Source organism: Mastomys coucha, unplaced genomic scaffold (genome assembly GCF_008632895.1).
Source record: "Mastomys coucha isolate ucsf_1 unplaced genomic scaffold, UCSF_Mcou_1 pScaffold21, whole genome shotgun sequence".
NCBI classification, from domain to species: Eukaryota; Metazoa; Chordata; class Mammalia; order Rodentia; family Muridae; genus Mastomys; species Mastomys coucha.
In genome coordinates, this window is record NW_022196904.1 from 130,783,701 (window position 1) to 130,795,619 (window position 11,919).

An 11,919-nucleotide genomic window follows, 5' to 3' on the forward strand; every position below is an offset into this window, starting at 1 on the left:
GGGGGGGGGATAGAGTAGAGGCCAAGGGGTCCAGCACTGCATTTTTGTTTCTCCTGTGTACTAGGACGCTGTTTGAGCCAGTGTGTCCATGTCCTGAGGGAGAGGATCTAGGAAGGAGTTACTAGGGCTGGACAGGCTTGAGACATATGCTACCCACACGAGGGTTGTGCTACCCGGTGTTGGAAGCATTTGCTAGACTTACCGCAGGGTACACAGGTCCCTTCTCTGTGGTCGAAGTACTCATGCTTGGAGCAGTTGTAACAGCCTGGGGTAGAGAAGGGGCAGCCTCAGCACTCCTTTCACACGCACCTGCCCCACCTGCCTGCAGGGAGCACTGCTGTGCTGTGCTCCTCCTGCTGCCAACCTCCTCCTCCCTCCTTTCACTTCACACCAGCTTCTGAAGCCTGCTGGGCTCTAGAACTCTGCCCTTTCTGTCTTTGCTTTCCTGGCTCCTGGTTCCTGTGTCTTAACTAACTGTGGAGCCCAGACTGGTTTTGAACTTACAAAGATTCACGTGCCTCTGCCTCCCCTCCTGAGTGCTGGGACTAAAGGCTTGTACCACTGTGACTGGCCTAACTGCCCTTTTGATGTGAAGATCCCTGTCTCTGTCCCAGCTCCTGCCCCCTTCTGTCTTCCCCTCTGGCAGAGACTGTCCAGAGCAGAGCAGTCTATCTAACTCTGGGGTTCCTGCGGCACCTGTTTTAACTTCCAGTATGGCAGGCATGTCATCTGACAGTTATTTTAATTCTTTATTTTGGTTTTTAAGGAACTCTCCCAGGCCAGAGAGCTGGGCTAGTTTGTGTGAGGCCAGGTCCCCAGTTGAAAACAGGGCCTGGAACACAGTACATTCACTGAGTGTGTGAGTCTGTGCGTGGATGAGTGTGCATAGGACTCAATGTGTGCTTAGGAATGTGGATGAATGAATGCAGGAGAGTGGATCTGTGTGCAAATGAGTGAATGCATTATGAACGGATGCTTGCATGAATGGATTGATAGATCTATGAATGACTGAATGAACAAAAGCTGCATGCATGGCATGTGCGTCCCAGTGCTTCATACCTTCAGTGTTTGTGTCCGGGAAGCTTCCCAGGCTGCCAGGGCAGAGGCAGGGCTGGTAGTGCCATGTGCAGTTGACCTCCGGAGCATACTGGTATTCATTCTCACCCACCAGTGTGTGGGTGTTGTAGAAGTCACAGTAGATGGCTGAGAGGAAAGATGCCCATCAGCTGGCATTAAGGCCTCTGTGCCTAGTGTGAAGGGCTTGGGATCTGTTGGATGCCCCCTCTTGGTAGTCTGGGAGAGGAGAGCCTGGGGAATAGCTGGTGACCCAAGGATGCCTTGCAAGGGTACAGCCTGGTGCCTGCCTGGAGAGAAAGCTTCTGGGGTAAGTCCTTGGGTGGAGCAGGTTTGGACATAGGATGAAACACTCACGGCAGAAGTCTGGGGTCCTCCAGTCTACACACACGCCCTTGTCCAGACAGGCCTTGGCATACGCAGCCACTGCATCACACAGGCACTCGCAGTCCCCGCCTGTGTCGCACCCACAGGCATCATGCACGCAGGCCTCATAGTAGGGCAGGTGGTATACCTATGGAGTGGAGGGTGCCATGTTGGCATTTGACTGCTGGGGTGGTGGCAAGGCAGAGTTTAGGCTTTGTTGCCTTGGGGCATAGGCTTTGGGGATGGGTATCCTGGCACTCTGAGAGTCATCTTCTAGTGTGTAAGCCACAGCTCTAATTGGCTGCCACCTTCGAGAGGTGAATGTTGTTGGTGTTCAGTTAACCCTGCTCTGGGTTATCCATTAGAGACAACTCCAATGGGACTAGTGTGTGGCAAACCCAGACTGGGTGTCTTTCCCTGGCATGCCTCATCCTCTCAGGGTCTCTACTCCCTTCTCCAGCCCCTCTAGACATCTCAGATGGCCCCTGGCTATAGGTACTTTGCCCCACAGGATGTAGTCTCCTGTCATTCTTTCTGAGCATCAAAGATCAGGGGTTGTACTAAACGCTCTGAGTTCAAAAAGCTCCCCCCCTGCTCATAGCTGGGTCACTTACAACTGACTATTTCATTCCTGGGCCGTGTATCCCAGAGCAGCCAGCTGTCTGCCTGGGGTGACACCTTTACTCACTGTCTTATCTGCTATGGTCCTCTGGTGGGCAGAGGTCTGGACACTGCTTATCATCTCTTGCTTGTGGGTGACACTGGCCTCAGGCGCTGGGTACTCCTCCTCCCACCTGATAACCTCCTGCCATCCTGGAGCTCCATGGTAGAAGGACTTTGTCTAATGTCCCTATCTTGGAGGATAGGACCCACCTTGCTATGGCAGGCAGCAAAGGTCTGGCTGTTGATAATGTTGCATTTACGCTCAGCCCAGGAGCGCCGGAAGGTATTCAGGCTGCAGGGATCCACCGCGTAACTCGCATCCCCACACAGCGGGCTTTCCTTCCATGAGTTCACAAACTCCAGTTCATTGGACGCCACGTACTTGCTGCGTGTTTCAAAGTCATCTTTCATGTTCCCATTGGAGTTGCCACACAAGCCACAGAGGGCATCCTGCTAGGGAGCAATTGTTGGGAAGTCATGCAGGCTTCATGGTGGACCCCTCACCCAGAGCCCAGCTGGGACCTGGGACCTTGGTTTGCTGGTAAGCGTGCGGTAAGTGGAGTACCTGGGTAGTGCGGCGGATCTTGATAGAGACACTCATGTGCTTGTTCCACACAAGTGTCAGGTTGAGCCTTCCAGGGATGTCTATGTCCAGGACAAGATTCAGGGGGCTGGGCTTCACTTGCAGGTGCACCAGGGGCTCTTCCCCGCTGACTGTGTAGTTGCCGTCTGACATTGTGATAGAGAGCCCCTGTGGGGGCAAGGATTGTCATCCTGCTTGCTTTTCCTACCCACCCCAGTACCCGGATTGGTCGATGACTTGAGTATTCAGAAGGGGGAGGCGTAATCCAACACAATAGTTTTCTGTCTTTGTGAGGATCAGTTCAAAGCCTGCCTTAAACACGTGGTAAACTTGAGACCAGCCCTGCCTACATGACACCCCGTCTCACAACAACAATGAAAGACACATATTGGAGTATCTATTAGGAGCCGGTTCTGGACAGAAAGTTCTAGACATGTGGAAACAGATTCAGCTTCCTGGACAGCAGCTTTCTTTCTGCCCACAAAATGCTATCCAACCCTGGGAAACTGTCGGGAGACCATGTGACCACTAGTCCTGAGCGTGTAACCACCCAGCTGCCACCACTCTCTGGCCACCTCTTCCTGTCATACAAATGAGGAGGGGTGGTGGGAGGGTGTTCAGGTGGAAGTTGGGGAGACCTGGAAGCTGATGGTTAAATAAACCAGTCCTCTCCCACCATGCGGGGCACAGCCACTTACACCCAAGGAGATCTTGATGGCTCTGGAGCAGGTGACCCCCGACTTCCCACAGATGACATTCTCTGTCAGGACCTTGAAGGTAGGCTGTGAGCTGTTGGCACCACAGTCATCCTGCAGGGAAAGGGTGTTGAGGAGAAGCCCTCGTGGTCCCCGCTCTGGTTCCTTTCAGCCTTTGGCCCCGGGCTCAGTGGTTACCGTGGCCAGCGTGTATTCACAGTTGCCGTCAAACACAAAGCGTTGTCCGTCAAAAGTTATGATGTGGCCTTCACCATAGAGGACACAGGTGGATGGACACTGTGTGCTAAGCTGGCAGGTCCACCTTCCCTGTGAGCAGGTGCTGGGGAGGTGGAAGTGAAGAGTGGTTAGAGACAGCCATTCCACACAGGGAGATGGACTGGGCTGTGACCCTTGGATTCCTCACCTCTGGGAGCCCTACTCTGGGACAACTTCCTTTTGGGCGTCTTTGCCTGCCCAGATGGTCCTAGGGGTCTGGGTGTTCATGACCTACCAGGTCTTACAGTCTGTATGGAGCTCAGAACCGCCGGGGTAGGATACTCCTGCATAGTCACATGGGCATTCCTCTGCAGGCACACACTTCCCGTCACTATTCTCATAGAGCCCCTTAGGACAGACGCAGCCAGACTCACACTTGGTGGGCACCTGGTGGGGAGGCAGGGTTTGTAGCTCCTCGGCACTCTGCTATCCCAGCTCCAGCCCGCTTCAGACTACCCATGTCTTTTCTCTTGTCCAGCCTTCTCTAAGGTCTCTGTGGTCAGCTGAATTTTATTCCTAGAGAAGCCACCCTTCTGGTAATGTTTTAGGTGTGTTAGGGGTGGGGAGGCCACATGCACAGGGACAGGTGGCTGTAGTTCCCAAGCCAGTCCATGTCCTCAAAGGATCCCACAGACAAGCACCCTGTCCTTCAACTGTCTAGCTCCTGACTTAGTCCCCAGCACTAGCTATTGAGACAGAGTCATAGCTAGAGGGACAGTGGGTGCAGCACTGTCCGGCCCTGCACTGGGCTCCTGCAGATATGTAGAAACCCTCTCCACCCTGCTTCTTACACAGGCAATGCCTGTGGCCAGCATCTGGCACGTGGGAGCACATGCAGCTCCGAACTTGTCCTCTGACGACTGGCTGCAGGACTGGAAGGTCTTGGGCTCTGGGCAGGATGCTGCAGGAAGGAAGAAGACAGACCAGGTGGAGTGGGGGACACCAGGTGGTGCAGGGGCTTCTCTACAGGGCCTCATGGCCATCCCCTGGTGTTCACTTACCAAAGAACATCTCTGCTTGGCGTGGACAGCTCAGGCGCCCATTGATGCAGTAGCTACAAGAAAGGGACAGAGAGACCCATGAGTCATGTGCAGGCCCTTCCCTCACCAAGCCTTGCCCAGCCCTTCCCTTCATACCATATGACCCCGTTGATCATGGTTGACTGATCAGCCTGGACAAACTTGTTGCTGTCCAACAGACAGGGGCACTGGGCCTTGTGCACACATTCTGCCTTGTGGTTCAAGTAGGTGCCCTCAGGACAGTTGCAGCCATCCACTGGCACAGGACTCGCATGGCACTCGGTCTCACGGTCGGACAGAGACAGGCAGGTACGATCACAGGCCTTGCTATCGTAGCTGAATGTGCGGTTGCCGGTGCAAGGCACAGCTGTGGGAATGTAGGGGTCAGATTCTCAGTCCAGGAAGCTGTGTGGCAGGAGGGTCTGGGGCTTGGGGATATGGTGACTAGCAGGCAGAGCAGAGGTTAAGGCTCTAGAACCCCTCAAGCTGACCATGGGAACCTTGTTGTGGTCTAGGCTCACATCACTCATAAGCCCTCACATTACTTGTAAGCCCTTGACCCTGCCTCTTCTGACCCCTCCACCCCTCCCATCACAGTCAGCACTCACTGCAGTTGTCCACACTGTTCCTCCAGCCCCAGAGCAGGATGCCGCGGGAGGAGCAGGCATGGGCATAGGCCCCCAGTGCAGAACAGATGTGAGGGAAGGTCTCCTCATAGTTGCAGGCCTGGTATACACATCTCTGTGGGAAGGGTGGGATCCAGGTGTCTAGGACTGCATCGGCCGCTACCGTCCTCCCTCATCTCCTCCTCAAATGCCCACTGGACCCACCTTGTAGAAGGGCTGGGGGTTCACCACACTGTGGCACTTCTCAAACACACTGCCCTTCCTCAGCAGCATGGAGCAGTGGGTCTCTGCACACACCTCTGGAGACAATAGGTGTAGCTGTAAGTGTCCTGTTCCCATCCCAACGGGCTTAGGTGGCCGAAGGTGGGGGTGCAGGGAACTCACTGTTGAGCTGGCTCATGGAGCAGGGGTCTGTCTCACGCTCTAGGGCAGCCGGACAGTTCCCCGCACGCCAGGAGTCCACAAAGAGTGAGGCAGTGCCTTCATCAATGCCCATGCTGGTTGTGAAATCATCCGTTGTGTCTCCGTTGAAATTTCCGCAGAGGCCTGTGTGGGTGGCATTTGTGAGCAACTGAATCCTGGCCCTCCCATCCAGTTCTCCATATACCCCAAAGCTCTCCCCTCTCCAGCTGGGCCTCTTTGGTTGATTATCACTAGCCTTATATGGTTGGAACTACAGGTTCCCTGGATGTGGAGAGCCAGTATAAAGCACTTGTGGGTCCCCTCTGCATCTAGCTGCAGCAGAGAGGAGACAGCCAGGCTGACTCTAGGAGTGACCAGCAGGACAGTACTCACCTCTGGTCTGGCCTTTGAACTGGGGCCCGACTGTGATGTAAACCTGGAAGACAGGCTGCATCTGGAACACAAGTTCCAGCCCGAAGGTGGTAGCCATCTGGAGGTGGGTGGATGTCTGCCTGAAGATGGTGATGTTGTCTGCAAGATTTCAGGGCTAAGAAGGCTGTCCCTACTGCCATGCCCCAAAGACATGGCAACACAGAGTTCCCAGTGCTGGCTCCAGAAGGACTTACGTGTCTTGTATGGCAGCACTTTGGTGTCCCCGTTGTTGGTGACCACCTCATCCTCTGAGATGACAATTTTGTCCTGGAGGGACAGAGTGGCAATAGGAAGAGAAGCAGGAGCCAGATGCTGGCCTGTGGGCAGTGGGACTTAGCATGTGTTTGACTCAGGGCAGGTAGACTTACCTTCTTGGACAGATAGATTAAGGACACTAGGGAGGTCTCTGAGTGCGAGTAACCCGACTTGTCATACACAGCCATGAGGGTGCCTTCATTGGGAAGCCGTGGGCTCTGGGAAGGTGAATAGGTCAGGCATGGATGGACCGTTCCCTGTCCCCCAGCCCTAGGGCTCCTCCTACCTGGAGAAGAGTGTAGGTGCAGGTGCCATGGAAGCGGTAAGGTCTGGCATCGAATGTGGTGACAAAGGAGCCACCTTCTAGGGAGCAGTGGCCAGGACACGGCTGCTTTGTGCACGTCCAACTGCCCATGGTACACTGACTGCAGGTGGACAATGGGGTAGAGGATTGTGAGGCCCAAGGTAAACAGCATCCCTCCCTGGGTTCCATGCCAGCAGAACTTGTTTTCTATACTCACCAGGTTTGGCAGGCTGTCCTTGTGATCTCCCCAGGGCCGTAGACCATACCATTGAGCATGCAGGGGCACTGGTTGACTGGCACACAGGAGTGGTTTCCAGATATATCGTCAAGCAGTGTACCTAAGGGCATAGACTCAGGTGGGATGGATGTTCCTTAGGCAGCCTATCACTGTGGGTTCTCCACATCAGCTGGCTGAGGGCTGTTCATCTGCCCCAGGCTCTGCCCCTCCTTCATCCCTGCCAGCCTTGGGGATGGTGCCTTGAATAACTCAAAGCCCACTTCTAATCCCCACTGCTCACTCTGCATGGAGTCCTGGGTTTCCTGGACGTTTTGGGGTTGATAGATAAGGCCTGGACCTGGGACTCAGATATAGAATGTCTAGGCCAAGCTGGAACAGAGGGTGAGTTTTGGGGAAAGTGGGTGCTGCTGTTATATATCCTCACCATGGGGGCAGAAGCAGCCGAAGGTGCAGGGGCTAGAGCAGCTGTGCTGTGGGTTGGAGCAAGTCTTGACGCAGACCTCACCGCACTCCTGGTACACTTGGTTGGCCGGGCACTGGCTCATGGCTGCAGGCAGTAGGCATGGGATCTGGTAAGAAAATCCTGCCTGCCTCCCTGAGTTCTTACTTTAATTTTGCTTAGCTTCTCCCCTTCTCAAAACTGCTTTCCCCTTCACCCTGCCTGGAACTCACGGCAGAGTCCTGGGGTCCTCCAGTTCCGGACAGGCTGGCCAGTCATGCTGCATCGTCGGGAATACTCAGACAGTGTGGCACAGCTGCAGTTCGGCTGGCCTGGCCAGCCACAGGCAGCCATGTCTGCCTGACAGCTCAGCATCAGTGTCTCCTTTGGCACATCACACTCAGGGGACACCAGGCTCAATAGCTGCTTGCAGATCTTGGCCTGAATAGAGAGCCATTCAAGGTCATATGGGTCAGGCTACATCTTGTATCATACCCATCTTGGGAGGCCATACATAGTGGTGGCATTGTCCCCAGAGACCCTTACATAGCCCCCAAGTGTCCTCCACATTCTGGCCCTGGGTTATGGGCCACCTTACATACGTGTCTGGTCTTCAGGATGATGGGGCTGGGGATGGTTTCATGGGCACAGATCTCGTTGGGGTCATCTAGCTTCTGAAGTGTAGCATACTTATGGGGTTCCAGAAGTTTGTCTGGGGGCACAGGACAGAGATCAGCATGTGGAACTGACTACAAAGGGGCCTGGGGCCTGACCATCCACCCCGACCCAGCTTACCGTCCTCACTAAGAAATTCATTGTCTATCTTTCCATCAAAGTTCCCACACAGTCCACATAGCTTGCCCATGTATTTCTTCTCTACCAGGACCTGTGGGGTGGTTCTGTTGGTCCCTGTGGGAATGCATAAGGAGTTCCCCGCCCGGGCTGGAGAGCCCTTAGACTCTTCCTTCAAGGTCCCAGGCACTCCCACCTCACCACCCTGCTCTTCTGGGGGTGGGGAGGGGTAGGACATGTGGTTCTTTCCTGGCTAGATCTCTCTCTCTCTCTCTCTCTCTCTCTCTCTCTCTCTCTCTCTCTAAAGATTAATTTATTACATCTAAGTACATTGCAGCTCTCTGTCTTCATATACTCCAGAAGAGGGCATCGGATCCCATTACAGATGGTTGTGAGCCACCATGTGGTTGTTGGGATTTGAACTCAGTACCTTCGGAAGAGCAGTCAGTGCTCTTAACAGCTGAACCATCTCTCCAGCCCCCCTCCTCCCTTTCAAATGGGGAAACTGAGTCGCTATCTAAGCTCAGGTCCTCTTGGGTTGCTGACCAGCAGTTAGTGCTGTCCTGTTAGTCGGGTCTCCTGGGGCTTGCTCTGAGGAGGGCCCTTCCTGAATGCTTTTTGTCAGCTCATGGATCTCACCATAAGATGGGCATCTGGACCCCACGTGATGACTAACTCCAGCTCCAGCTGCTTGGCCACCAGCTGCACACTCTGGCCATATGGTGTGATCTGGAGGCCATTGCTGGTGTAGGGCAGGCTAACAACCCTGTGGGTAAGACAGGTTAGCAGCTGTCCCTTCTGTTCCCCACCCTGGTTTCCCTGCCCAGCTTACCCAATATCCCTGACAGAGATGGTTTCCTTGTTCACAGTAACCACAGAGGATCCCAGTTCCATGATGATGCGGGAGATGTTCCCATCCCTATCTCTCCGCAACTGGATGCTAAAGGTGGTGGGCAAGTCATCTCCACAGGTGGTCGTAAAGATATAATTACACATCCCTTGGAAATTATACTCATGGCCGTCAAAGGTGGAAAAGTGGCCAGTTCCCCATGTGGAACACCAACCCTTTTCTGAAGCTGAAAAAAAAGGATACGCTCTCAGTCCTATTTCCTATGTCCAGGTAGGGCATGTCTGGGGCAGCCTGGTCCAGAAGCAGTGGCCCTAGAGAGCCCACCATAGCCCCAATCCCACATGCCCACCCAGCTATGGCTTGGGCTCTAGGCCTTACAGGATTGTAGGTTCTCCTCAGGGTCAGAGTCTGTGGCATCTCCAGTCCAGGCACCTGTAAGGCAAGAAACTACAACTCAGCATCCCCCAGCATAGTTTCTATAGACACTCCAGTCAGGGCAGAGCCAGGCGTAGAGATCACACAGTTCCCGAGTACCCATCCCCCGGCTAGTGCCTTTGATGAGAACTCTTGGCTGAAGCCTTAGCTTTTATTGTGGATCTTTCTTGTGGAAACCCAAAACCACTGCGACCCCAGGGCCTGCGTGATATATGTGTGTATGTGTGTTTTGAGGTGTCGCAGCTCCCTCTTTCCCGCACATGGAACCACTGGGCCTCTGGTACTCTGGTTAACAGGGATGCAGTTGCTGATGGCTCTCATCTGTCTTTGGAAGTTTCAGCTTCCAGGGACTTAGGCTAGCAAAGGAGGAGGTGTCCAGATCTGTATGGTTGGCACTGTTATCTCGAGCTGTTCTATCCCACTGTCATCCCCAATGGGGTTGTCCACTGAGCCTGCACATCACCTTTCCCTCCTTGGGACCCAACAGGCAGTGGAAATGGAAGTTCTAAAGTAATGTCTAGGGGAGTCAGTAGCATCTATCTGCCCCTGTCCAACGATCCTTAACGGTGTGGAGGATAGGCCAGGCCCTGAGTAACACCCTCCGTAGCTCAGATTTCTCTATCTTCCAGACAAGACAGGGACACTGGGGGCCACCCCACTCTATGTGGTATGGACGGCACAGGCTCAACTCCTGGCCCTCTTGATCCCTGACCTGGGTCTGGCTCTATCCCTCATTCTTATCTATTGTGCTCCTAAGGGGCTCCTGTCCTATGTGGGCGGCTCCCTTTCCTGACAAGTCTTCCCTCTCTCTGACACCAGCCTGAGTTTGGCTTCCCTGTTTTTCTCTGAGCTGGCCTCTAACTCGAGGTCCTTTTGAAGATATCCAGGAGACTACCAGAATCACTGCCCCTCCTACTGGGACCGCTTGCATCTCAGCAGTTGCCCATGGGGACTCTTGGGCTTGTTTGGTGATCTCTCCTGTCTCCAGTTAATCCCACTGCCTCAGGGCATCTCCATCTCCTTCCCAGTTTCTGTAGCCTCAGGCCCCACCTGGTCTTTCTGACCTCATACTCTTCCATCCCTGCCCTCTCTGCCAGGCTGCACAGAGGTGATGGCTCAGAGACTGTTAGAAGAGCAGCTTTGTCTCTCCAGCTTCCTGTAGCCCAGCAGAGTTCCCCAGACCTCAGCCTTGGTCCCCTCTAGGCCTTTCCCGTTAGGCCCTCCTGTGGCTTATTCTCCTATCCCTAGCTATGGGCCCAAGGGACCTGGTTCCAGTTAGCTACCCCTTCTCTTCCTGCCAGGCATGCTAGGTAAGGGGCAAGACAGGGTCCCAGGTGACCTGGTAGGACCTATAGGCATCACTTTATGATTTTCAGAGCTACCTTTGGTGTGGACAGCTGGCCCTATATAGTGGGGAGGAGATTGTTGGAGAGAGGAGCAGAGCAGGCTGGTAGGAGGAGCATCACATTCAAGTCTGAGACCTACCAAAGGCTGGGTATACTCTGAGGGTGGGCTCTATATGGCCTATTCCCCTAGGGGAGTTCCCTGATAGCTCTGATTGGCAAACAGAGCTGTGGGCTGCAGTGGCACAAGATGCTTTCCCAAGAAGGGGAGGTTAAGACCTGGAGCCAGCCATACAGTTCTGTTAGTGAGTGAGGTGAAGAGTGGTGGAGACTGAATTCTCAGGGCCAGAACCAAGGGGGGGAGAAAAGGAGTATCGGGTCTGTCCTGTTGCTAGCTATCACCAAAACTGCTGAGACTGTGCAAGGGGGACCCCCATCCCCGGTTCCAGATGATCCCATTCCTTTCCTGGTCACCATACCCAGCTCACAGGCTTTGAGCACTCTGTTAGGTCCCTCCTGCCTCCTGTTCATCAGTGATCAGATGGCTAGCCTGCCTCAGGACTTTCCCATGCACAGGGAGGGAGGGATCTGTGGGGGGCATTGTGTACTCAGACCACCCTGAGCACTGGCTACTGCCCACTCACCAGCATCGATTAGGGATCCCCTGAAGAGCAGCAGCAGCAGCAGCTGTTGGACCCTGAGCATGGTGGCACTCCTGGAGCAGAGAGGTGGCCACCAACCCCGGTCTTCTACTGCTGGGCGCTCAGGCAGTCTTGCTGCTGCCTCTGCTGCGACGGAGTGTCTAGCTCTCCAAAGCTTATATAGGGGTAGTGTGCCCACCCCCTGCCGCACCCACTTGCGCCCCATACTCCAGGCCTGTGATCACCACCGCCTGCCTGGCACAGCAGTGGCCAAACAGGATATTGGGTTCTGCTTTATCAGGACTCAGACTTTGGAAAATTCTGCAATGGTTGTGGCCCCATTATCTTCCCACTCCCAGTGGGGGACTGACACACACACTCCAGGGGCCCACAAACACCTCCTACACCTGGCTGTCCTGGGGGCCAGGGTGGGTCCTGCCACAGCCTGTCCTAACTGCCAGATCACTGTGGACACCATCAACCACA

The 11,919-nt window shown here is 54.4% G+C and overlaps 1 protein-coding gene across 1 annotated transcript in view; it reads right to left on the reverse strand.

Moving 5' to 3' along the window:
- Nucleotides 1-11,497, reverse strand: part of Muc6 (mucin 6, oligomeric mucus/gel-forming) — a 29,332-nt gene extending 17,835 nt beyond the window's left edge. The window contains exons 1-27 of the mRNA XM_031384955.1: nucleotides 11,437-11,497; nucleotides 9,393-9,446; nucleotides 8,997-9,240; nucleotides 8,804-8,930; nucleotides 8,168-8,258; nucleotides 7,975-8,084; nucleotides 7,606-7,813; nucleotides 7,358-7,480; nucleotides 6,913-7,033; nucleotides 6,678-6,816; nucleotides 6,505-6,609; nucleotides 6,331-6,403; nucleotides 6,098-6,235; nucleotides 5,687-5,848; nucleotides 5,507-5,601; nucleotides 5,285-5,417; nucleotides 4,794-5,043; nucleotides 4,659-4,711; nucleotides 4,449-4,558; nucleotides 3,893-4,044; nucleotides 3,580-3,721; nucleotides 3,385-3,495; nucleotides 2,669-2,854; nucleotides 2,314-2,553; nucleotides 1,432-1,588; nucleotides 1,060-1,203; nucleotides 203-265 (exon numbers count right to left, since the gene is read on the reverse strand). Of these exons, the coding sequence (XP_031240815.1) occupies nucleotides 203-265; nucleotides 1,060-1,203; nucleotides 1,432-1,588; nucleotides 2,314-2,553; nucleotides 2,669-2,854; nucleotides 3,385-3,495; nucleotides 3,580-3,721; nucleotides 3,893-4,044; nucleotides 4,449-4,558; nucleotides 4,659-4,711; nucleotides 4,794-5,043; nucleotides 5,285-5,417; nucleotides 5,507-5,601; nucleotides 5,687-5,848; nucleotides 6,098-6,235; nucleotides 6,331-6,403; nucleotides 6,505-6,609; nucleotides 6,678-6,816; nucleotides 6,913-7,033; nucleotides 7,358-7,480; nucleotides 7,606-7,813; nucleotides 7,975-8,084; nucleotides 8,168-8,258; nucleotides 8,804-8,930; nucleotides 8,997-9,240; nucleotides 9,393-9,446; nucleotides 11,437-11,497 (3,592 nt within the window). The remainder of the gene's footprint in view (nucleotides 1-202; nucleotides 266-1,059; nucleotides 1,204-1,431; nucleotides 1,589-2,313; nucleotides 2,554-2,668; nucleotides 2,855-3,384; nucleotides 3,496-3,579; nucleotides 3,722-3,892; nucleotides 4,045-4,448; nucleotides 4,559-4,658; nucleotides 4,712-4,793; nucleotides 5,044-5,284; nucleotides 5,418-5,506; nucleotides 5,602-5,686; nucleotides 5,849-6,097; nucleotides 6,236-6,330; nucleotides 6,404-6,504; nucleotides 6,610-6,677; nucleotides 6,817-6,912; nucleotides 7,034-7,357; nucleotides 7,481-7,605; nucleotides 7,814-7,974; nucleotides 8,085-8,167; nucleotides 8,259-8,803; nucleotides 8,931-8,996; nucleotides 9,241-9,392; nucleotides 9,447-11,436) is intronic.
- Between the last annotated feature and the right edge of the window lie 422 nt (nucleotides 11,498-11,919).